This window comes from Neomonachus schauinslandi, chromosome 7 (genome assembly GCF_002201575.2).
Source record: "Neomonachus schauinslandi chromosome 7, ASM220157v2, whole genome shotgun sequence".
Lineage (NCBI taxonomy): Eukaryota > Metazoa > Chordata > Mammalia > Carnivora > Phocidae > Neomonachus > Neomonachus schauinslandi.
This window is the reverse complement of record NC_058409.1, coordinates 82,056,819-82,083,206: the sequence shown is the minus strand read 5'-3', so window position 1 is coordinate 82,083,206 and position 26,388 is coordinate 82,056,819. Positions and strand designations below refer to the sequence as shown.

The 26,388-nt window shown below is 35.3% G+C and overlaps 1 protein-coding gene across 1 annotated transcript in view; it reads right to left on the bottom strand.

Annotated features, from left to right (window-relative positions):
• Positions 1-26,388, bottom strand: part of FER (FER tyrosine kinase) — a 427,159-nt gene that overhangs the window by 374,478 nt on the left and 26,293 nt on the right. The window contains exon 3 of the mRNA XM_021701487.2: positions 12,789-13,054. Coding sequence (XP_021557162.1) covers positions 12,789-12,995 — 207 coding nt within the window. The 5' untranslated portion in view covers positions 12,996-13,054. The remainder of the gene's footprint in view (positions 1-12,788; positions 13,055-26,388) is intronic.

The window sequence follows — 26,388 nt, the reverse complement described above, 5'->3', positions numbered from 1 at the left end:
GAATATAGCACAAGATGAGTTACTTTGTTAATCATTACTTGGTAGTGTGGGAAAATATAAAACAATAACAGTTAAAGATAAAAGAAAATACTAGCAGCTCTTCCATAAAGAAAGAACTAGTCTAACTTACTTTGGGGAAATAAAGTCTAAGTTAACTTTTTAAATTAAATGTTAGACTGTTTCCAAAGAACTTTATTCCACTGAGGCATCCACAGTAGCAAACAGATATGAAATGTGAAGTACAGATCCTGCCAGGACTGCTTATATTTCTATGTATTAGTAATTTATAGTTAACAAATTAATCATGCATATTAGAAGATACTCAGAAATGAGCTGAAGGAAACCAGAAATCATTGACCATGACTCCTTTGTGCTAGGAAGAAGGCTAGAAAGAGGAGAGAAAAGAGTAATTAAACACACTTCTTCTAGCCTTGACATAGTAACTGGAATCAAGTTCATCTTCCCACTGAAACAATTAGAAAACTGAGCATAATGTATGAAACTGTTTTCAGATACAGGACCACAGGCAGCACAGGACTGGAATCCCAAAGAGAAGTGAAAGACCTGAAATTGCCCCAGTTTTCTGTCTGGAAGTCTTTCCTAAGGGAGATGCAAAGAGAAAATCGGAGTGTAAGTCCAGAACAAGCATAAACTTAAAACATGAGAGTGAAAAGTTTGACTTTATACTAATTACAACATCCAACTAGAGAATCTTAGGCAGGGGAGTGACACGGCCATTACAAGTGGTAAATTAAAAGGTCAAAGAGAAAACTCTCCGGGCCTCACACTGCTTGTATGTTTATTTTCTTTTCTTTTAATAATAATGCAAAGCCTCACCTGATCTGAATTATCTTTAATTCTAAACAAATAGTCTGATTTCATAAATGCTAATTATGCCTTACCAGATGAAAAATAAAATGCCATTAGGAAAATATTTTAAAATAAAATCAGTCAAGATGGAGTAACAGGAACCAAATTTACGCTTCTACCAGAAAAAAAAAAATGGACAAAATATAAGAAATAACAGTTTTCAAAATACTGGATATCAGGCTATGAAGGACATGAAGTGATCACTGAAAGAAAACAAACAAGCTGAGCCCTACAATTGCCCTGACTTACTGACCTGAGAGGCTGCAGCACAGGGAGGAGAAACCAAAGGGGCTATGAGTAGAATCCCTGAGTTGAGGAGGCGGAGCTGAGAGTCTGCGAAGAACAAGGCAGCTAGAGTTCATGGCACAGACTAATGGAGAGGATGGAGGCCCAGTGAGAAGCCTGGAGATTTGCAGTGAGCCCTACTCTGGTATTCAGCAGAATACTGATCAGTGCATGCCCAGGAAGAAGCTACATGAACTGGAGAAAAAACTGGCTGAAAAGATGGAGGGAACAGTCCCTGCTGTTTGTATATGGTCAGGAATAGTGTCTGTTCCCACCAGCCACCCCAGAAAAACCATTAATTCATGGGGCACTGGGTAGAGCCCTGTTAGTGGGGAGTCATTAGCCCCAGAGTTCACACTGCTCTGACCCTGCCTAACAAATTTTAAAATCAAGATCCAAAGGATCAAGCTCTTTCCACATAACTTAACTGTGCTCCCTAACAAAACTCAACAAAACATAGCAATATAAACTATCAAAAATGAAACTGAGAGAAAAAAAGAATGTAGAAATAAATAAATGGAATCTCACTGAGCTGCAGAACACCTTCTAGACATCCAATATATGTGTAATTAGAAAACCCCAAAGAGACAGAGGAGGGATAGGAAAAGTATTTGAAGAAATAATGGCTAAAAACATTCAAAACTCAATGAAAACCAAAAAACCCACGGATTCAAGAAACTCAATGAATCCAAGCACAAGAAGCATGAAAAACAACTACACTATCAGTACTATATTTGAGGCAAATAGCTTTGGAACATTCAAACATTTCATAATGATAGTATAATAATTTTCATAAAATAAGCTGATTATATATACAAAACACTGTCAATTTTATAATTCATTTGATGAATTGCTGGATATCTTATTTTTTCTTATATTTACAGTTTCTTCGCCTATAAATGGAGCAGGAATATGCTAGTCTCCTTCCCTGCATAGTGTATGTCATAGCATCTAGAAGAGCAGGTATAATTTTCACCTGGTGGGAGTTTTTAAAGAGCCAAAGAACTGAAGTTATTTGGTGACTCAGGGAGGGATGGATCACCTGCATTAAATATGTCCTTCAATGTCCGGGAAATTTTGGTCTCTCTATTTAATTGGCCTTCCTAACAATGGAAGGATTCAAACTTTTAAGCCCTTGTAGTAGTACTTTGTAAGTAGTACAAACACTAATGCAATAACCAAAACAAATACTGAATAAAAAATACTAAGTAAACAAAAAATAAATAAATATTTTTAAGATAAAATAAAATCAAAATAATCAATTAATTGAAGTCATTAGTTGGGTTCCAAAGACTGGTACCATATATGCTGAGCCACATTAGCTCACTCATCGCCCAATGTCAGATGGCCATTTCCAGAAACTACATGACTACCAAAATATTACTATTGCTATTAAAAAGAGTAAATCTAGATATCTAAACACAGATCATACCCAGAAGGAAACTACATTACCTTTTCTTTCCCACTACTTTTTCTTCCAGCTTCCTAGACTCAGTGTCCCTCACAATTCTTGTTCTTCTGAGAAAGAGCAATATCCAGAAAGCTAACAGGTCAGAGCAACCTTTGCCCTTCAGAAGCAAATCACATCACCTCAGCAATTTCTCCTACCAAAAGTTAGGTGCTGAGTTAAAGACCCCTGCAGTCTCCTCCAGCTCTTGCACCCTGTGATTTTTCTCTACTTAGCTACTTCCCTCTATACTGTCATCCTCATAAACTCCTTGAGTTTTACTGCTCATGTGCACAGAAGATTACTTTGTTGATCCAGTTCTAGTGGTTTTTTGTTAATACAGGGCTGACCTATTTGGCTGTTTTAAAGAGAAAACAATAAATTACAGTAGGGCTTCTGGAGATGTTTGCCTACTCCCCTCTAGCTTCAGTGGGATAGACCTGTTCTCCACCCTAGTTCATCCCATTCTCTTCCCACCCATGTCCTAAGGCAGTTGTTTTGTTATTCCTTATTTCCTATATCCCCCCAAATCTCCTTGATTGGCTCTTTCAGCTTAACATTTCTTTAAAAGCAGACTTCCCTTTCCTCCCGGAATCCAACCAATCCTTCCAGTTACTGCTCAGTCTAATCTTTTTAACCCCCCCCCCCCCCCCCCGTCCCCCACCGCCATAAACCTCTGGGGAAGAGTTAAAACTGTATTTGCTCCCAGAAGTTATAAACCAGACATTATACCTAGGACCCTCTCTTTTTCTGAAGCTCTGTCAAATAAATGATGTTTTCTTCTCTTACATCTTATGTAACACAGAACCAAGAGGAGGGGTTAATGGTGTCCATTCCTTCTCCCAACTTCACCCCTATTAAGTCTAACCTTGCTTGTCTAGATGACCCTCTGCTCCTCCTCTTTAACATCTGCTTCTTCTACGTTCACAGGCTTTCTCTTATATACTCCTCATATCAACACTCTGAGGCAAATATCTTCATCTTATAAACGGTGGCAGAGAAATTAAATAATCTGCCAAGGTCACACAGCTAATAAATCTACCTCTTAATGTGCTACCTAAGATGTTGGAGGATACAGAAGTATGGGAACCTAAAGACACCCGCATCAAAAGATTACTTTCATCTCTTACTACATACCCAAAATACATGCATCTCAAGAATAACTATTAAGCTAAACTAATGAGAGTACTGTATAAACTGGTTACAAATTACACAGTAATCTTTAATTAATCCCTGTTTAGTACTTTATCATTAAATTAGAGGCCAACAACCACAAGGAAAATCTATCTACTCCTTCAGGCTACCTACTTTGTGGCATGAGTAACATCTAAAGTGAGTAAGTCCTTCTAGGCCAAGATTAGTGAGTCATTCTTGATATGAAAGTAAAAATAAAAATGGCCTGCACTTTATTTGCGTTTCTAACTAGAATAATGACCTACACTTCAAATCTAAGCGTCTGCCTTCAGCTCGGGTCATGGTCCCAGGGTCCTGGGATCGAGTCCCACATCAGGCTCTCTGCTAGGCGGGAAGCCTGCTTCTCCCTCTCCCACTCCCCCTACTTGCGTTCCCTCTCTCGCTGTGTCACCCTCTGTCAAATAAATAAATTAAAAATCTTAGATAGAAAGAAAGAAAGAAAGAAAAAGCAAGCAAGCAAGAAAGAAAAGAAATCAGCATCTTCTTCTATCTAATCAAAACCAGCACCACACTGGATAATTAGAAATAGCACCACTATATGCTGCCTAACTGAACATAAAAAAAAAAAAGAAAAAGAAATAGCACCACTTTAAGATAAATATACATATAATACATATTCACCTACCCCCAAGGAAACAAAATTACTGGTTTGAGACTTTTAAGTTTTAGAACATTTTTCAGAATCCTGAGTTGTAAACTGAATATTAATATTATACTATAAAATACTGTTTCTACCTGAAATGTATTTTTCAAAAGATTTTCTACATTCCTAAATGTGACTTTTATGTTGTTGTTTCGTGACCAAAAGTAATTCCCAGAAATAATGCCTCTCTTATTTCACACTGAAAAGGAGGAATAATGATTCCATTTATAGAAATTTTATTCTCCCCTATCGCTCCACCCCCTAAAAAAAGAGACCATTTACTACACTGCATACACTACAGAGCATCACAGATTTCCAAAATAATTAGCATGAATCCTAAAATGCCTATTTCACTCTTAAGAAACCAATAAAGGTAAATAGTACCAGTTATATTAGGATGAATACACAATATTAAAAAAAGTAAACACTTCACTCAAATTTTGGAAAGTGAAAATTACATATAGGGAAAAAATTTATATCTTTTAGAAAAGCAAATCATCCTTCCACCTCTGAACTAGCAGATGTGTGGTGAGGTAAATCAGTATTCCATAAACAGGTAGTAATTTAGGGGCGCCTGGGTGGCTCAGTTGGTTAAGCGACTGCCTTCGGCTCAGGTCCTGATCCTGGAGTCCCGGGATCGAGTCCCGCATCGGGCTCCCTGCTCGGCAGGGAGTCTGCTTCTCCCTCTGACCCTCCCCCTCTCATGCTCTCTCATTCTCACTCTCAAATAAATAAATAAAATCTTTAAAAAAAAAAAAAACAGGTAGTAATTTAAAGTTCTGAGTTCATTATACCAAAAAGTATTTATCCTGGACAATGAGTCAAAGAACACACAACTACTGTAGCTATAATTACAGTAAAGCATTGAAAATAATCAACAAAATGACTCAAACCTGAAAAACACCTAAATAATAGTTGTTATAAATAGGTTTTCTCTACAGACTATATCTTCCAACTACTTGCTTTCTTTCCTGCTTGAATATTTTTAAAACACAACAATAAAATTCCAAGAAGAATGTATAGTTTCTGTGCCACACAATAATTCAAAATAAATGGTTCTCTGAAACAAAGTTTTTATTCAGAGTTTGTCTGAATTCATAAGAATGTTTTTGTTTTCCAATATAAGAAATGTTAAGGGAAGTCCAAGCAGAAAAAAAATAATACCAGAGAGAAACCTGGATCTACACAAAGAAATGAAGAGTACAGTGAGTTGTAACTCAATGGGTAAATATAAAGACTTATATTCTTATTATTTAAATTATTCAAAAGATAATAATTTACAGCAATAATAATAATAATATATTGTGGGATTTATAATACAAGTAGAATTAAAAAGCATAACAATAATAGCATAAAGTATAGGCAGGAGAAATGAAAGTATACTACTGCAAGTATATTATTATGGATGAGGTTCTATATATGACTAAAATATAAATGTGTAGTAAGTTAAAGATGTATACTATGAACCCTAAAGCAACCACTAAAATAACACAATGAACAATTATAGGTGATAACCCAACAAAGTAGGTAAAAACAGAACCATAAAAAGAAACTCAATCCAAAAGAAGAGAAAAAAGGAAAATAAGAAAAAGAAAAAGCAGACAGGACAAAGAGAAAACAAATAGCAAACTGATAGATTAAAACCTGACCATATAAAAAAATCACATTAAATGAAAACACTCTAAACACACCAATTAAATGGCAGTGACTGTCATATTAGGAAACAAAGCAAGACCCAACTACATGCTACCTACAAGAAACCCACTCTAAATATAACAACCAAATGGGATAAAAAACACAGAATATGCTAATATTAACCAAAAGAAAGCCAAAATGGTCCTATTAATATCAGACAGAGTAGATTTCATAGCAAAGAATATTATGAGGGATAAAGAAGGTAACATCATAAATGAAAAATGAGTCAGTTCATAAGAATTTTAAAATCCTCAAAAATCAGTCACCTAATACACAAGTTAATTCGTCAAAAAAAAAATCACATAACAATTCTAAGCATTTATGTAACTAATAACAGATTCACAATATGTGAAATAAAAACTGATGAAACTACAAGGAGAAATAGACAAATTCACAATTATAATCAGAGATTTCAATACTCATCTTTCAATAATTGAGAGAATAGGTGGACAAAAATGAGTAAAGAAATAAAAGACTTGAATACCACTATATACCGTCTTGACCTAACTGTCACTTACAGAACACTCCACCCAACAACAGAAGGATATCACGTGTACATGAAACAGTTCCTTAACAGACCATATTCTGGGCCATGAAACAAGTATTCATAAATTTAAAAGTACAAAATAGGCTCTTATAAAGTAATGGAACTAAGTTCAAAATCAATAACAAAAATGTCTCTGGAAAAAAAAAACCCAAATATTTGGAAATTAAATAACAGACTTTGAAAGAACACATGGGTCAAAAAAGAAATCAAAACAAAAGTTAAAATGTATGCTGAACTGAAAGAAAATGAAAATAAGCTTATAAAAAGTTCTAGGATTCAGCTAAAACAGTACTCAGAAAATTAAAAAAACTATAAGCTTATATTACAAAAGAAGATAGATCTTAAATCAATAATCTGTTTCCACTTACTAAATGAGGGTAAGTAAGAGCAAATAAAACCCAAATTAAGTGGGAAAAAATTAATAGATTTCAGAGGAGAAATGCAATAGAAACTAGAAAATCAATGAAATCAAAAGGGTAGTTCTCAGATAGTATCAGTAAAGTTGATAAACCTCTAGCCTGTCTGATCAGGAAAAAAAGAAAGAAGACAAAAATTGCCAATATCAGGAATGAGAAAGGTATTAAAAGGACAATAATGTAAAATAATAAACAACATAAAAAATTTGACATCTTAGACAAAAGTGAACAAATTCCTTGAAAAGCATAACCTACCAAAGTTCACTCAAGAAGAAAAAGACTATCTGAAGAGCCCACTATATTAAACGTTAAATGTGTAATTAAAAACCTTCTCTGAAAGAAAACTTTAGGCCCTGATGATTTCATTGGTGAATTCTATCAAACATCTAAGTAAGAAATAAAAACAATTCTACACAAACGTCACAAGAAAACTAAAGAGAAAATACTTCCCAACTTGTCCTATGAGGCCAGCATTACCCTGATACCAAAACCACACAACATTACAAGAAAAGACAACTGCAAACCAATATCCCTCAGTAAAACTGAGATAATTTCAAAAAAAAAAAAAAAGTTTTAGCAAATTGAATACAAAGATTTAAAAAAAAAAAAGGACAATATATAAAACTAGGTGGGGTTTAATCCAGAAATACAAGATTGTTTTAACATTTGAAACATCTGAAAATCAATGAGTACATCTGAATATATTATCAAGCTGAAAAGAAAAAAACAACACAATCATCTAAGCAGAAAAAGATAAACCCCTTGACAAAACCCCAACATCAGTGCATGAAAAAAACTCTCAGCTAAGTAGGAGTAGAAGCTTCCACAAGCTTATAAAAGATATCTACAAAAAACTCACAGCTAACAGCATACATAATGATGAAAGACTAAATGTGTTTCCCCTAAGATTAGCAACAAGACATGGATATCTGTTGTCTATACTTCCATTCAGGTTTGTGCTAGAGGTTCTAGCCAGTGCAAAAATGAAAGAAAAGCAAATAAAAGACATCCAAATGAAAAGGAAGGAAAATTGTCTTTGTTTGCAGAAGACATAATCACCTGTGTAGAAAATCCAAAGCAATCTACAAAAAAGCTACAAATAAGCAAGTTTCACGAAGTTTAGGTTACAAGATTAGTATACAAAATAATTATGAACAGTGGGAAACTAAAATTTTGAAAAAATACTATTTACAAGAGTATCAAAAAATACAAAATACACATAAATCTGAAAGTCCTGTACACTGAAAACTAGAAGACTACTCAGAAAAATTAAAGAAAATATATACCATGTTTATGGACTAGAAGATCCAATACTGTTAAGATACACGTTTTCCCCAAATTTATCTATATAGTCAGTGCATTCCAATCATAATCCAGTAGCCTTTTTTAAATAGAAATTGACGAGCTAATTCTATAATTCATATGGGGATGCCTGGGTGGCTCAGTCGGTTAAGCGTCTGCCTTAAGCTCAGGTCATGATCCCAGGGTCCTGGAATCGGGTCCCAAATTGGTCTCCTTGCTCAGTGGGGAGCCTGCTTCTCCCTCTGCCTCTGCCTCTCTGTCTCTCATGAATAAATAAAATCTTAAATAAATAAATAAATAAAATTCATACGGAAGTGCAAAGGAACTAAAATAGCCAAAAGTATTTTGAAAGAAAAAAAAAGAACAGAAAAATTACACTACTGACTTTGTGATTATTATAAAACAGCAAAATAAAAAGTGTGTTATTGGTGTCAGGGCAAACAAAAACACAAGTGGAACAAAATAAAGTGTGTAGAAATAGGCTTACAAATGATGGTCAACTGATTTTCACCAAAAATGCAAAGGAGAAAGCTTAATCCAACAAATGTTGCTAGAACAAATGGATATCTGTTTGCAAAAAAACTTTGATCACACCTTGCCCCCTATATAAAAATTAACTAAAAATGGATCATAAACCTAAATATAAAGCAAAACTATAAAACTTCCAGGTGCAAACAAAGGAGAAACTCAGCAAATTTAGGTCAGGCAACAGTGGGGTTTTTTTTAGATGCAACACCAAAAACACAATACCCTAAAGAAAAAAACTGATATACTGGACTTTTTTTAGGTAGAATAAATGATGACTTTTCCCCCCTAGTGTTAAGAGGAAAGGCTGACATATTCCTTGTTTTTCTTCGGGTTTCCAACCATTGTTCACTGTTACCTCTCAACATTTCCTCTTTGAAAGGCAATCCTGCCCATTTAAACCATCCCTCCCAATCTTTATCACTTTCCCTAAACCCCTTTGCAATCCAAAAACTCTCCTGACTTCCTTAATTATTTTAGCATTTGTCTCCATCTATCCCTTACCAAAATACTTGACACTTTAGTGTGTACACTGATGATTCCTCCACTGGCCTGACCTCACAAATCTTCAATCTTCTATACCTACTAATCCTATTTCTTGTTACTTTCACTATCTTACTTTTCTCAAGAGTTTAATTCCAGGGGCGCCTGGGTGGCCCAGTCGGTTAAGCGGCTGCCTTCGGCTCAGGTCATGATCCCAGGGTCCTGGGATTGAGTCCCACATCGGGCTCCCTGCTCGGCGGGAGGCCTGCTTCTCTCTCTGCCGGCCGCTCTCCCTGCTTGTGCTCTCTCTCTAATAAATAAATAAAATCTTAAAAAAAAAAAAGAGTATAATTCCACTTAAACACGGTAAATAGAACACATGGCTATTTCTCCACTTCTTCCCAAAATCCCAGTAAAATATAATGTAGTTACTTAAAGTATAAATTCACAATAACAAAGAAAATAGAAAAGGGGACAACCACAGATAAGACATGTCAACAAAACATAAGAAAATGAAAAGTAGGTAAATGGTAATTGATTAGCATATCAAGAAATGTTGAAACATAAGTGCTCTGCAAAGGGTAGGTCAAGAAGAAAAGGCCATGCATTAGGGAAATCCAAATCAAAACCTCAATGAGATACCACCTCACACCAGTCAGAATGGCTAAAATTAACAAGTCAGGAAACTACAGATGTTGGCGGGGATGCGGAGAAAGGGGAGGCCTCCTACACTGTTGGTGGGAATGCAAGCTGGTGCAGCCACTCTGGAAAACAGTATGGAGGTTCCTCAAAAAGTTGAAAATAGAGCTACCGTATGACCCAGCAATTGCACTACTGGGTATTTACCCCAAAGATACAAAAGTAGGGATCCGAAGGGGTACATGCACCCCGATGTTTATAGCAGCAATGTCCACAATAGCCAAACTGTGGAAAGAGCCAAGATGTCCATCGACAGATGAATGGATAAAGAAGATGTGGTATATATATATATATATATATATATATATATATACAATGGAATATTATGCAGCCATCAAAAGGAATGAGATCTTGCCATTTGCAACGACGTGGATGGAACTGGAGGGTATTATGCTGAGCGAAATAAGTCAAACAGAGAAAGACATGTATCATATGATCTCACTGATATGAGGAATTCTTAATCGCAGGAAACAAACTGAGGGTTGCTGGAGTGGGGGGTGGGGTGGGAGGGATAGGGTGACTGGGTGATAGACACTGGGGAGGGTATGTGCTCTGGTAAGTGCTGCGAATTGTGCAAGACTGTTGAATCTCAAATCTGTACCTCTGAAACAAATAATGCAATATATGTTAAGAAAAAAAAAAAAGAAGAAGAAGAAGAAGGTAGCGGGAGGGGAAGAATGAAGCGGGGGAAATCGGAGGGGTAGACGAACCATGAGAGACAATGGACTCTGAAAAACAAACTGAGGGTTCTAGAGGGGAGAGGGGTGGGAGGATGGGTTAGCCTGGTGGTGGGTATTGAGGAGGGCACATTCTGCATGGAGCACTGGGTGTTATGCACAAACAATGAATCATGGAACACTACATCTAAAACTAATGATGTAATGTATGGGGATTAACATAAGAATAAAAAAAAAAAGAAGAAGAAAAGGCCACGTAGGGGAAGATGGTGGTCAAAAGGTACAAATTTCTACTTAAAAGATCAATAAGTACTAGGTGTGTAACGTACAACATGATGGTTATAATTAACATTGCTGTATGATATATAGAAAACTTAAGAGGGTAGATCCTAAGAGTTCTCATCACAAAAAGGATTTTTTTCTTTTCTTTTTATTTTATCTACATGAGATGATAGATGTTAACTAAATCTACTGTAGTAATAATTTCACAATATGTGTGAATCAAACCATCATGCTATGTAACTTAAACTTATACAGGAATGCATGTATGTCAATTATTTCTCAATAAAAAAAGAAGAAAAGGCCAATTTATAGGGTCAGACCTATAACTCCAGTAAAGCTCAGAAACTGCAGAAACCTATATGAAAGAAGCTGAGACGATACTGAAACAGAGGAATCGATTCAAAGTCTATATAAGGAGCAGACAGAACTCTCATTTCTATTGCTCAGCCCACACAAACACGCAACTGTTCTGCCCCCAACTCAGAAGAAAACAAGAGGAAAAAATAAACCAGAGAGCCTTTGGACTAAGAGACATTAGGCAGCTTACCAAAAACAGGAAGATTAACTAAAGTATAACTCTTAGAACACTCAACCTACTTTCCCTATCAATTCTCGTAACATAACAGAGTAGTCAACCAAACACAGGACAAGTTAAATCTGAATTTCAGATAAAAAATAATTTTTAGTGTATGTGTGTCCCAAATATCACATGCAAAATTTAACTGGTGTCCTACATTTTTATTTGCTATGTCTGGCAACCCCATCTTCAGACTAGAGACTAGAGAATTCCTTTTTGGGGAACCTGACTAGCCTAGGGAAGGAAGTTAAAGATATTAACATTAAGGAGTTCTCAATGAAATCACAGATCCTTAGCTGATCATACACACCACACACACATTCCATCGGAAACAATTTCCTCTACAATTTACTCAAATCCTAAGAAATATTAGTAAAAGAAACACACTAATTTTTTTTAACTTTCCAAAGTAAAACAAGGAAGATCTTCCCTTACTTTGAATAAGTATAGCGAAATATGATAGTTAAGTAATACAATGGAAATAGAGCAGAAATCTAAGAACGATTAAGGTGTGTAATATTTCATCTTTAATGCCTTCCAACAGCAATTAACAGTGCAATTTGGCCTTTATTTTTAATGGCGCTTAATTTTAAAGTTTATATTATATTTTTATAATCTTAGAGTTAAAAAAACATATTGTTTATCCAAAGAATTTTTTAGTGTGATTAACTCAGCAGTATATTATTATTTTAGTAAGATGAATGACAGCAAAGAACACTATGTGTTAAAATACTCCATGTGATTCACTACACAAATGATTCACAGAAGAATTCAGGGAAGGTGGGTTATGATGAAAGTTTGTGTCAAAAGAAAATAGCAGGTCTCAAGACACCCAAGGAAATAGGGTAATGAAGAAAACAAAATTTGTAAAAATGGCTCTCAAACCAAAATCATTACAATAATCTAGACATCAATTTTTAATTTCAAAATTCAAAAATTTCAGACCTACTAACTCAGATTCAGGAGGTAGGGCACAAAACGTGTAATTTTTGAAACTTTCCCCCATGAGATTCTGCTAATCAGCAAGATTTTGGAACCACTGCTTTAGAATGCTAATTTGGGGATGCTCCCTCAACAGCATGATCTATTTGCCCTAAGCACAATTATGATACTATACACAATAAATAATGAAATTATTCTCCTTACCTTGGATACATTGCTGACATAATTCATTTGAACAGTACTTTCCTTATCAACTTGATTACAAAGGTTCTGTAAAGTAGATGCATATTCTTTATCACTTTTTATTCTCAGGGCCATAAATTTCTTCACTGTTTCCAGTAACCGTAATTCCCAGTCTTGCAATTTTAGCACAGCTTCATGTGAATTCTTCAGGTCACTCCCAAACCCCATTTTGTAAGGCACTGTCTTATCCTCCACACTGCGCTGTGAGCCTTCTAATCAGCACATATCTGTGTATGTAAACAGAAGGGAAAAAAAAGTCAAAAGGAAATTTGTGTTCAAAGGAAAGTTATGGCCTATTCTTTATAGGGTAAAAAAAAAAAAATCACTACAACTGAATGCTTTCACTGAAATAACAGGAACAAGATGAGGATGTTCACTCTCTCCACTTCTACTGAACATTGTACAGGAGGTTCTAGCCATTACAATGAGATAATTGAAATAATTTCCATGGTAATTGAAAAAGAAAGAAGTGAAACTATATTTATTTGCAGAGGACATGAGATTGTATATACAAAATCCTAAGGAATGTAATAAAAAAGAAGTATTAGCATTAACAAGATCAATATACAAAAATCAATTATATTTCTATACACTAGCAATGATCAATCTGAAAATGAAATTAAAAAACAATTCCTATATATGACTGCATCGAAAAGACTAAAATATTTAGGGATAAGTTTTATAAAATAAATTAAAAACCTGTGCTCTTGAAACTATAAAATATTGTTGAAAGAAATTAAGGAAGACCCAAATAAATGGAAAGACTCATGTTAATGGATCCAAAAGGCTTAATATTGTTAAGAAAGCAATCCTCAGCAATATCAGAGCTAAAACTATAAAACTCTCAAAGGCAAACACAGTAGTAAATCTTTGTGACCATGGCTCAGGAAACAGTTTCTTAGATAAGACACCATAAGCAAAAGCAACAAAATTAAAATACATAAACTCAATTTAATCAAAATTTAAAACTTCTATACTTCAAAGGTCATCATTAAGAAAGTGAAAAGAGCACAGAATGGGAGAAAATATTTGCAAATACTTACTTGATAAGGAACTTCCTTCTGGAATACATAAAGAATTTTTACAACTCAATAATAAAAAGACAAATAAACCAATTAAAATGGGCAATAGACACTTCTCCAAACAAAAGCTACAAATGTCCAATAAGCACATGAAAAGATGTTCAATATCATTAGCCATTAGGAAAATACCAATCAAAACCACAATGAGATACTGTATCACACCACTACAATGTCTTCAATCAAAAGACAGATAATATCAAGTATTGGAGACGGTGAAGAAATTAGAACCCTCATATACTGCTGGTGGAAATGTAACATGGGGCTGTTTCTCAAAGTTAAACATAGAGCTATGATATGACCCAGAAATTCCACTCTTGGGTATATATCCAAGAGGAATGAAAACATATGCCCACACAAAACTTGTACATCAATGTTCCAGCAGAATTATTCGTTAATAGTTACAGTGTGCAAATAATCCAAATATCCATCAACTACTGAATGGATAAATAAAACATGATATCTACATACAACATAATATTAGCAATGAAAAGGAAAAAAGTACTGATAGAAGCTACAATATGGATGAACCTTGTAAACATTATGCTAAGTAAAAGAAACCTAGACACAATGATCTCTTTATATGATCTCTTTATATGAAATACCCAAATTGTACAGATATAAAGTAGATTAGTAGTTGCCCGCGGCTGCAAATTTGGGAAGAAATGAGGAGTAATTGCCAGTGGATATTGGATTTCATTTTGGGGCAATGAAACTGTTCTAAAATTGATTGTGGTGGTGGTTGCACAACTCTGTGAACAAAATAAAAACCAGTGAACTATACAGTTTAAGTGGGTGGATTCTTCAGTATATGAGTTATATCTCAATAAAGTTGCTTAAAAAATCACTACAGTATAACTTATGATCACCTAAAGGTCAGTTCTCAGAAATTTCCCCAAAATATCCTGCTTGTTTGCTATAAATCCTGAACACTATGATAGCATTAATTTTGCTCTCCAGACTCCTAAAATTTCAGGCAATGAATCTTTCAGGACCCATTAGAAGAAATGAAGAAACACGCCTCTTATTTTTAGTTCTGGCTTATCCATACCAGAAGTCACTTTCTTGTTAATTCATCTGAGATCCTCTAAGCTATAGAGAAAAATGAGAAGAGGTTTACATTTCTAACCTCAGGGGTAACATCTAAAGAGATAGTAAAAATGTGGGTTTTCCAAATAGAGAACAAATTACAATTTTTCAGAACAGAAAACTGGCCAGTTTTATGATCTATCAAATAAGTAGAGAAGAGAAAAAAGGTTGTGGAAAACTGCACTTCATCAAAGTTCCCAAAGTAGCAACGAGGACACCAAATGGACCTTAACATAATTAAGTCAATAAAAAGTAATTGACTTATTCACTTTAATATGGAGTAGGATAATTCCAGTTTTTTCACTTGGGATGTAGTAGCCTTAAAATTTTTACTTTGATACACTGTATCTTTATAGGATACAAAAATTTACAATGAACATTTTTCTGTTATTTTACCTACAGTTCATCTAAGTCTCAGTGAAGATACATTCTATCTCATCCCATGTTTTCAATGGAAAAACAAAGAATAATTTTTGAGGCCAAAGAAATGTGAAACATTTTCCTTTCATTAAAAACTATATCTGAGATTGTGGTTCATTTTATTCCATAACTTGGGATAAATATCACTTCTGCTTCTAAATATACCTATTTATACCTGATCTAAACTTTGATTTTATTTTTTTCTTCCATTACCAGGAACTTCAAAAGGATTATGAAGAGCTCAAAAGGATAAAAAAGGAAATAGAATCTGGCAGCTGTAAGAGAAACCCTCCAGCCCATCCTAAAGGTGTACTTATACACACCAGTATTCTAGGTCTAGAAATAGAAAATAATTTCATTTATGGTACCACTCCTTAAGGAATGTCAAATGATAAAAATTTTAAAAACAACCCCATAATAAATTAAGACCTTGTCTAATTGTTAAATTGGTAGAGATTATAAATACTTTAGGAATTAAGGGAATGATATCCTACAGACAAATGACATAAATAAGACTATTTGTTTCAGTAGTGTTTGAGATAACAATACAAAAGAAACCAGAAATAGCCATCAAAAGGAACTGACTAGGTAAATTACAATCAAGGCTGCTGCATCTGATTGTAACTGAATGATTCTAGGGAGTGCCATTCAAATCACAGTCTATGTGAATGTGTTCAGTGTCCAACCTTCACAATCATACGTGGTAGATCTGATCGCGGTACATTCATTCAGTGGAATATCACTCAGTCCTAATAAAAAATGAGAAAATCTTTTGTGTATTGATCAGGAACTATCATTAAAAACTTCTAACTGAAAAAAGTGAGACACAAAACTTGGTATGCTTACATTGTATAAAAAAGAGGAGGAATGATAGAAATTAATTTTCCTTATAAGTACAAAAAATATTTCCTGAAGAACACATAGTGGCTGGGACACTGGAGTGGGAGAGGGACTTTTCATTATATACCCTTTTGTACATTTAAATTTTGTGCTAAGTGAATGCATTGATACTACCTATTCAAAAAATAAATTAAAGAATTTTTGAAGAGAAAAAAAAAAAATAATGAAAGCTAGACCAGCCCAGAAAAGTCTTCTAGAAATGGCAAGATTTGAGATTAGGGGTGGAAAATGACCATGATTTAGATTATAAAAAGTCAAAGAGGAAATGTATTCCAGGAACTAGGAGCAGTATGGTACCAAAAAAAAAAATGAGAGGTAATACGAGGTAAAGCAAAGAAAAAAATGTCTCCAAAATCAAGCTATATGTGGCAAGCAGTGGGAGATGCCATATGAGTTTATCTGCTATTCCACTGTTCAGGAAACTAATAAGGATCAAACTCCTTGAATTAATTGGTTTTTAAGGCAAAATAACATGATCATGAATGTGACTTTTTTAGTGACTAATTTACTGGTGCTGGTTACATAAGTATGTTCAATTTGTGAAATTTCATCAAGCTGAGCACCTGTGATTCATGTACTTTTCTATCTGTATGTTACAGCAATAAAAAGAGAAAGAGGGACATAGAGATAGATTTTAATCTGAAAGCTAGGGATAAAATAGCTTGAAGAGAGGGGAAAAAATGAGACATAAGACAAATGAATAAGTCATAGCAATATATAACTTGAAAAATGAGAATCTATAATTGACAGTATCAGTGAGAATTAAGAAGAAAGATCTTTGATGTGGTGTATAAATTTAGGGAACAAAAGAGAGACAGATGATCCAAAGACAACTTCAAGGCTTTAATAAGAAATGTTGACAATACCAATAGAATTAGAAGAATGAGAATATGGAGCTCCTTTAAAGAAAAAATAAAAGAGGTTTGGTAGAGTTATAGATGCCAGGATGAAAAAGAAGATATTCATAATACCAAATGTCAGAGGAAGATGTGAAAATTGTAAAAAAAAAAGTCATTATTGGAATTTGGGGATAAATTTGGTATAGTGAAGCAGTATCTCAGAAGCTCCTACCACCAATAACTAATAAAAAGAACAAAAAACTGTTTTTAAGAAAAAGCAAAAATTTAAATATATCATCAGTAAGTAGAGTGAATACCAACTTTATGCTACAACTTTCACAGCATGCTTTCAAAGAAAAGAAAGAGAAAATTCTGGAAATCTAGGTACTATGGCAATGTGCCCAAAACTACCCCAACTTCCAGAAGACTTTCTGAGGAATCAAAGTTAACAAAATCCTGAGAATTCACACTGGATGCTTCAATATGAAAAGAAGCAGGCAGAGTGAATAGGCCAACCTAGGGGACAGTCAAGAAAATATCTAAAGAGAGAAGCCTCTCAGCACCAGGACAGGACGTTACAACATGCAGAGAGGTCAGGCTTGGCTTGCCATATTCCAGTCTTGTGAATAACTGGTGGATGAAATTAAATCCAGGATTACAAGATGTTTAATGGAATTTCATAAGAGAAAGTAAATCTCAGGGCCCCCAACAAGGTCAAACTCAGCCCCAGCCACCTCCATGTTCATACAACAAAGAAACCAAAATCAAAAAGTAAAACCCAGCTTCTGGTCCAGATAAGATGACACAAGACCATTTTTCCCAGCTCCATCGCACAAAACACAACTATAAACATGAGAAAGAGACTACCAAAGAAGAACTCTGAAAAGTGGATAGAAGGCAACCTCCCTTGGCCCTAGGATTAGAAGAACAGCACAGAGGCTAAGTGTCTCAGGTTCTTCTCACCCAACAGGAGGTCACCGAGACCTGACTTTTCCCAACCTCCCGTCTAGTAACAAAAGGCAGCCCATATATGTAGGCTAACTCCCTCAGGATCCAATAGGAGTCCCTCTGACAACAACTGGAGAGCCAGACACCACCAAAAGAGAAATTATTTGTGAGCCCCACCAAAAATAAACAGCCAGGAGAAGCACTCTCCTTACCTGCTAGGCCTGAGAATCCCCTTTTCCACAAAGAGAAACTGAATGAGGTAAGAAGAACCAGCAACAGAGACTTAGCTATCAGGTCAGGAAACCTCTTTGTTCTCACAGGTCTGAGGACCTCCTTCCCCACCAGAGATACCAGAGCAGGCAGGCAGAACCAACAAAACAAACCCAGCTGAAGCTGCTGCTCTCCAAGACTTTCCTCTTCTGCCCAGAGACATCAGGACAGCTAGGGGGCACAGTAAGGAAATTCTACCTTAGCCCTTTTCTACCAATAGATATCTAGTAGCTCAACCTAAGAAAAACATCTTCTACTCTGCAGCACCAGCAGGAACCAGTGGGAGCCCCAGTTATATCATACAAACAAAGCAAACCAAAATAACAGCACAAAGACTCTGACAATTAACTGTCATTGAAACCACAGCCCATAAAAATAGGCCAAAAGGCCTGCATGCTAAACCTAAATAGAGGGACTTCCTGTGAATGTAAAACATTGAAATATACCCTAGGGTCTCCGACATTAATAGATAAAATATCTAAGATTCAATTGAAAAATCACCTCTCATACCAAGAACCAAGAAAAATCACAGCTTGAATGAGAAAAGACAATCAACTAATGCCAACACTGAGATGAATTAGATGTTGGAATTATCTGAAAAGCATTTTAAATCAGCTATCTTAAAAATGCTTCATCAGTTATAAATTCTCTTAAAAACAAATGTAAAAATGGAAAATCTAAGCAAAGAAATAGAAGTTATAAAAATAACGAGATGGAACTCACAGAACTAAAATATGCAATAACAGGAATAAAAAACTCACTAGATAAGCTCAATAGAAGAGTGGAGATGAAAGAGGATACAATCAGTGCATGTAAGCACAGAGTAAAAGAATTCAACCAATCCAAACAACAGAGAGAAAATAGACTGACAAAAAAGAATAAAGCCTTGGAGACCTGTGTGACAGTAACAAAAGATCCAACATTTATATCATCTGAGTTCTGGAAAGAGAGGAGAAAAAGAGTGGGCTGAAAAATTATTCAAAAAAGTATGTCCATCTTGGGGAATAAGCTAATATAAAGTCACAGAAATCAAGACAGTGTGAACTTGGTAGAGTGTAAACAACTGATCAATGGAACAGAATAGAGAACCCAGAAATAAATCCACACAAATATGCTCAACTGCTTCTTGACAAAGGTCCAAAAGCAATTCAGTGGTACTGGAGCAGCTGGATAGCTATAGGCCAAGAAAAAAAGAGAGAGAGCAAGAGAGAGAGAGACAATCTTGACCTAACACCTTACACAAAAATTAACTCAAAAGGATCATGAACTGGGGCACCTGGATGGCTCAGTTAGTTAAGTGTCTGACTCTTGATTTTGGCTCAGGTCATGATCTCAGGGTTGTGAGATCGAGCTTGTGCTGGGTATGGAGCCTGCTTCTGATTCTCTCTCTCCCTTTCCTTCTGCCCCTCCACCCCCCACTCGTGTGTGTGTGTGTGTGTGTGTGTGTGTGTGCGCGCGCGCGCACGCACATGCTCTCAAAAAAAAAAAGGATCGTGAACTTAAATATAAACATAAAACTTCTAGGAAAAAAAAATATCTTCTGGATCTAAAAGCTAGGCAAAGTTCTTAGATTTGACACAAAAACACAATCCATAAAAAAGAAAAATCAATAAATTGGGCCTCACCAGAAGTAAAAACTTTTGCCCGTGAAAGCCCACGTGAACAGGATAAAAGACAAGTTACAGACTTTGAAAAAATATTTGCAAATGATATATCTGACAGAAGTCTAGTATCTAGAATAAAGAAAAATCTCTCAAATTCAACAGATAACAACAACAATCTAACTAGAAAATGAGCAAAAGACATGAACAGACATTGCACAGAAAAGGATACAAAAATGGCAAATAAGCACATGAAAAGATACTCAACATAATTAGGCATCAGGGAAATGCAATTAAAACTACAACGAGAGGGGTGCTTGGCTGGCTCAATGGTGGAGCATGTGACTCTTGACCTCAGGGTCATGAGTTCAAGCCCTGTGTTGGGCATGAAACCTACTTAAAAATAAATAAATAAAAATAAGGGATGCCTGGGTGGCTCAGTCTGTTAAGCATCTACCTTCGGCTCAGGTCATGATCCCAGGGTCCTGGGATCGAGTCCCACATCAGGCTCCTTGCTAAGCGGGGAGCCTGCTTCTCCCTCTGCCTGCCACTCCCCCTGCTTGGCTCTCTCTCTCTCTCTGACAAATAAATAAAATCTTAAATAAATAAAATTATTAAAAAGCTACAATGAGATATCATTACATACTTACCAGAATGGCTAAAATAAAATATAATGACAAAACCAAATGGTTGTGGGAATATGGGAAAAACTGGATCACTCATTTGTTGCTGGTCAGAAGACAAAATGGTACATCCCCTCTGGTTTCTGATAAAACTAAACATTCAACTACATTATGACCCAGCAATGGCACTCTTGGACATTTATGCCAGAGAAATGAAAACATATCTTCATACAAAAACTCATACAAAAATGTTCATAGCAGATTTATTCATAATAGCCAGAAACTGGAATCAGCCCAGAGATCCTTCAATGAGTGAATACATACCACGGAATACTAACCACAGTAAAAAGGAACAAACTATACAATATAGGCAACCACTTGGATGAATCTCCAAGAATCCTGCTTTATGAAAAAAGCCAATCCCTAAAAGTTACGTATTGTATGATTCCATTTATATAACATTCTTGAAATGACAAAATTTTGGAAAAAGGACAGAATAAGGGTTGCCAGGGTTTAGGGCTTGCAGAACAGAGGAGGGAAGCGAGTGTAGTTATAATAGGAGAACACATGGGATTCTATTAATATTGGAACTGTTTGATACTTTGATGATGGTAGTGGATACATGAGTCTAGACTGGTACTAAAATTTTATAGGACTTAATATACACACAACAAATGAATACAATTAAAACTGAGTACAATTAAAATTCATATTTCTATAACATTGGTGGAATGTGTCAATGTTAATATACTGATTGTCATTTTATATATAGTTTTGCAAAATGTTACAACTGGGGAAACTGAACAAAATGTACCAGGGATTATTATTTCATACAACTCCATGTTAATCTACAATTACCTCAAGAGAAATTCCAATTTGATAAAAAATATGCCCAGATCTCAAACTATAGCTCAGAAGAAGAACAAGACGTGGAGAGGGCATCACAAATTCAGCTACATTCTTCCAGAAATGATAGGTAAGAACTGCCTATGTTAACCCCATGGAAGATGAAAAAAATGGCAAGGAAAGCATACAGTTATGCTGTAGCCAAAAATTACAGAGAGAGACAGAGACACAGAACGGGTCAGAGGGACTGTTATATCACAGACAGATTTGTAATGTAAGTTCCAATCAGTCAGGGAAGTACTCTGCTCTGTTGCCCCAGTATATCTCCAGTGCTTAAAACTGTGCCTTGGTACAGCTGCAATAAATATCTGTTAAATGAATTAGCTACCCAGCCACGCAGCACTCTATACGCATTCTCTCATGCCCCACAGTCCCTACTTCAGAGTCTTCGTTCTTTAGGATACTCAATAATACTAGGTATTAATTTTACAACCCTAACCTACAGGTTCAAATTTCAACTCCTTTGCCTGATAATCAAAGCTGGCCCCAGCCAACCTTCCCCTCTCAGCAACAGTACCACACCTTACTACTTAATGGTTCCTTAAATGTCTCAACGTCTTTGCAGATGTTCCTTCAGTCTAAATGCTTTTCCTCCCTTGTCTGCCTGAAGAATTATCAACAGCTAAACTTTAAAGTAATATTCTCTGTGAAGGCTTCTCTGACTATCCCCACAATCATAACGATCGAGGTCGACTTAGGTGTTCCCTTCTCTCAGATCCCAGGGATCATGTAAGTATCTGTGATTAATAGAACACTTCTCATGGTATGTGTTAGCTATTTGTTGAAATATATTTCTCCCATTAAACTCTGAAATATCACATATTTTTCATCTTGACATCACTGGGGCTTAAGTTACTACCCAGGATACAGTAGGCATTCAATTTACTGCAAATAATTGCGAGCGCGAACTCATTTTTTAAAAGATTTGTAAATGAAATTTTAAAATAAAAATATCCATAATTTAGTAGATAGTAAGTACAAATCAGGCAGGAACAGTATTATACAAAAATGCATGCATGTTATTAGCAAAGATGTCTACTTTTAAATAGCATCTTTTAAAAAGTAAAAATAACAAAACTAATGAACTATTGACTATTTAGGTTTATTTAAATTTGTTTTATTCAGCTTGTTATTAAGAATCAAGTAAGTTATGGGTGCCTGGGTGGCTCAGTCGTTAAGCGTCTGCCTTCGGCTCAGGTCATGATCCCAGGGTCCTGGGATCGAGTCCCACATCGGGCTCCCTGCTCGGCAGGAAGCCTGCTTCTCGCTCTCCCACTCCCGCTGCTTGTGTTCCTGCTCTCGCTATCTGTCTCTGTCAAATAAATAAATAAAATCTTAAAAAAAAAAAAAAAAAGAACCAAGTGAGTTATGCTGAGTTTTCAATTTACCAGAGTTATTAAAAACTTAAAAATAACCATTAAAAATTGTTATATTTTCAAAAATTAGAAGTTCATGTTGTATAAAAGAAATCTACACATACTTTTAAATAAAAATGGAATTTATTAAATAGCAAAATATAAAACAAATAACTAGTTTCCTTAGTAGGATAATAGAATTCCCATGGTATTTCTTGTAAGAATAAGGGTATATGCAGGTATTTATTCTAAAATGTCTCCTGTTTTTCAACTTTTGGCTCCACAACTGGCAACTTTTACATTCTCTGAGAATACAGATGGAAATGTTGTTTTTATATAGCATAAAGAAAGTTTAGTCTGTATTGAATATTCTCTTTTAAGTAAGGGATTTATTTTAACATAGATGATGTCTTGTGGTCAAAAATATCTATTTAGTTATTTCCTTTAACACTGACAAAGAGATTCAAATATACCACGAAGGTATGCTAATTTTAAAAAATCTGCAAATAAGTGAATAAAACCTGTGTAATAGAAATAGGAAATATTTCATTCTTCCCCCAAGAGATATTTTCACAAGCTGGCAAGAAATTCAATGAGTTTGAATTTATAGTCCTTGACTAATAGAACCCATCAAAAATAGTTTATGGTTCAACTTACTTTATTAATATGTTTGTTCATTGATAAAGACTATAAAATCATTAATCAGTTAAAGTACAAATATAATTATCTAATGGTATTTCTTACCTTTCATATGCTTCAGTACTGACAGAAATCAGAAACAGTGACTCTATTTGAACAAAATATTAAGCTGCCTGCAGCAAGACAGAAACAGTCACAAAAAGCCAAGTACGCAAGTAATAACCAAGATTACAAACCAAAAAGCTGACGTCATATGAATACAAAGTGAGGTGTTTTTTTCATAAGCAGTTAAACAGGCAGGAATGAACAGTCACCAAAGTTTATCTATAAAGACAACATCATTCATTACCAGTTAATATATGCTGACCTTGGCCACCCTACAGATTCAGTATTTAAAACTCCTCTCATGCTTTATTTGAAAGTGTTGCTTTTAGTTTAATTTAAAAGTTAATTCAAATGAAACAGCACTGGATTGTCCAGCCAGCCTACTAATGGATGACAATATTCCACTGAAAAGGAACACTATACAAGCTATATGCAAATGAACAACAGGTTTGTTTTTGAATGAACTGTTTTTTAATTTTAAAAATGTATTTGAAGTACTGACATTTAAAATTATTTGCCAAGAGCAGAATTATTAGAATTTTTTTTCTTTGTTTTAAAATAATAATATACATCAACAAGTATGTATTGAATAACCATGGGAGAGACACTGTTAGGGGTACAAAGATAAGTAAAATTTGCATTACTACCTTCAAATACTTACAGTATATTAAGAATAAACAGACAACTTCATATGTAACAATGATACAATTCATTCAAAATTCATTCAGCCACACGTATTGAACATCTATGTGTCAGACGTATTTCTCAGTGCCCGGAATATCAAGACCCATAAGATTACAGTCCCTATTCTCAAAAGCCCACAATTTACTAAGGGTGACAGACATGGAAACAAACAAATGCCATATAATTCAACAGGTTCACAAATATAAATGTGTTATAAACTTGGTGGGGATACAGAAGTAGCATGCATATTTCTAGAGGCCATCAAGGAGGGCTTCACAGAATATAAAAGCATAAGGTATAAAGTGCTCCAAAGACATAGAGAAAAGGAAAGAGCACAGCTGATTAGGGGAGCTCAAAAACTCTTTATTAAGAAGAGAACATCGCATCACAATATATACATGTATCACACAATACACCTGAAACACACACAGTGTTATATGTCAATTATACCTCAAGAAAGCTGGAAAGCATTTTTTAATTAAAAAAAAAAAAAAGAAAGAACATCTCCAACAAGCCCGGAGGGATACCTATGAAAAGGAAAAGAGCACATGCACATGGGTCTATCTGCAAATGTGCATGCAGGAGGTGGCTTTGGGAACAGACAGTCCTGGGTGGAAACGCTAACTCTACCACCTAATAGCCATAAAACTGCATTTTAATTAACCTTCTGGAAGCCCAGTTTTCTGATCTTTAAAATTGGGATAGTAATATCTACTTTGCAGGGTTGTTATGAAGGTTAGATGAGATAAAGTATATAATGTGCCTGGCTTTGGAGAGACTTATTTAAAAAGTAATCATTACTAATAAAGCATGAGAGAGAGAGACAGCATCTCCACACAAGACAGGACATAGAAGAGCAAGTGATGAAGGAGGGTTACTTTCCAAGTAGAAGTTTAAACATAAGCAAGGTTACACAGGTGGGAAAATGCCGGACATATTGGTGAAACACTGTTAATCTGAAGGAAAACAGGGGAACAAAGATTAAAAATATTAAGTATGGCTACAATGCATACTACCCTGTATGGTCTAAATTCTAGAAATATAACCATAATCTAGATACCTCTTAACCTTTTACTCTTCCTAAGTGATTAATTAATATAAAAGAGCTCAGTGTTCCAATTAAGGTCAAACAATTTTTTTCCCTTCAAAGAGAGTAGCAATACAGGAAGAAGTCAAAATAATTTCAAATTCCATATGTGTACTTTAGGTTCATTAAAGACATACAGTAGCAGAATGGCAACCAAGAAGGTTTCATAAATTATAATCCAAATGAACTAAGCCAAAGCCAGTTTCTACCTGCAATGACACAGCCTCTCAGAGAACCTGAATTAGACAAACCTCATGCCACTGTTGAGAAGATGGAGGAAATTCAGTTCCATTCTTGACTTCTTTTTATAATTCAGTCTTTTCCGAAAAGGCAAGGCCTAATCCCCACTCCTGCTCCATTCTTTCTCTAAAGTCATATCTTTCCAAATTGTTCTTCTAGAATTCCATTCACTCTGTAAACAAATTTCCCTAAATCTCTACCCTTCAACTGCTTACTCTATCTGAAACCTGGATCCCCAAAAACATAGTGCTCACAGGTGGAGGCCACACCCTCCCTACATGGTACCAACCATAGCCATGGGGCTGAGGGGGTGGAAGGATGGGTAACATTATCCTTATTCCTTACTGCCATGTCCAAATCACTGCTCTTCCAATCTCATCCAAAATCTCTTATTCAGCTTTACAAGTCCTACCCCACCCAGTTTTGTTGTCTCCAAATCTTCCTTTCAGTCTCCATTTGCCCCCAGATCTTATTCTCTAACCCAATTCTTATCTTCATCCATGGAGATTTTAACCTCTATAGTCTTTCTCTTCTCCAAAGATCCAGTCAATCCAACTTCATTTCAACCATCCACTGCTATCGCCCATAGCCTAAATCCTAAACTGTTTTATCTCTCCAACAGTAAATTTTAATATTCTAACTTTAGGCCATAACCTACTATGTGCCATCTCTCTGGTGCTGTTAACTGTTACTATACATACTCTTCAACCTCAAAAAGATCTCCAGCCATCCACTGACTGAACTATATTCCATAAAATTTATCAGGACCCCCATAT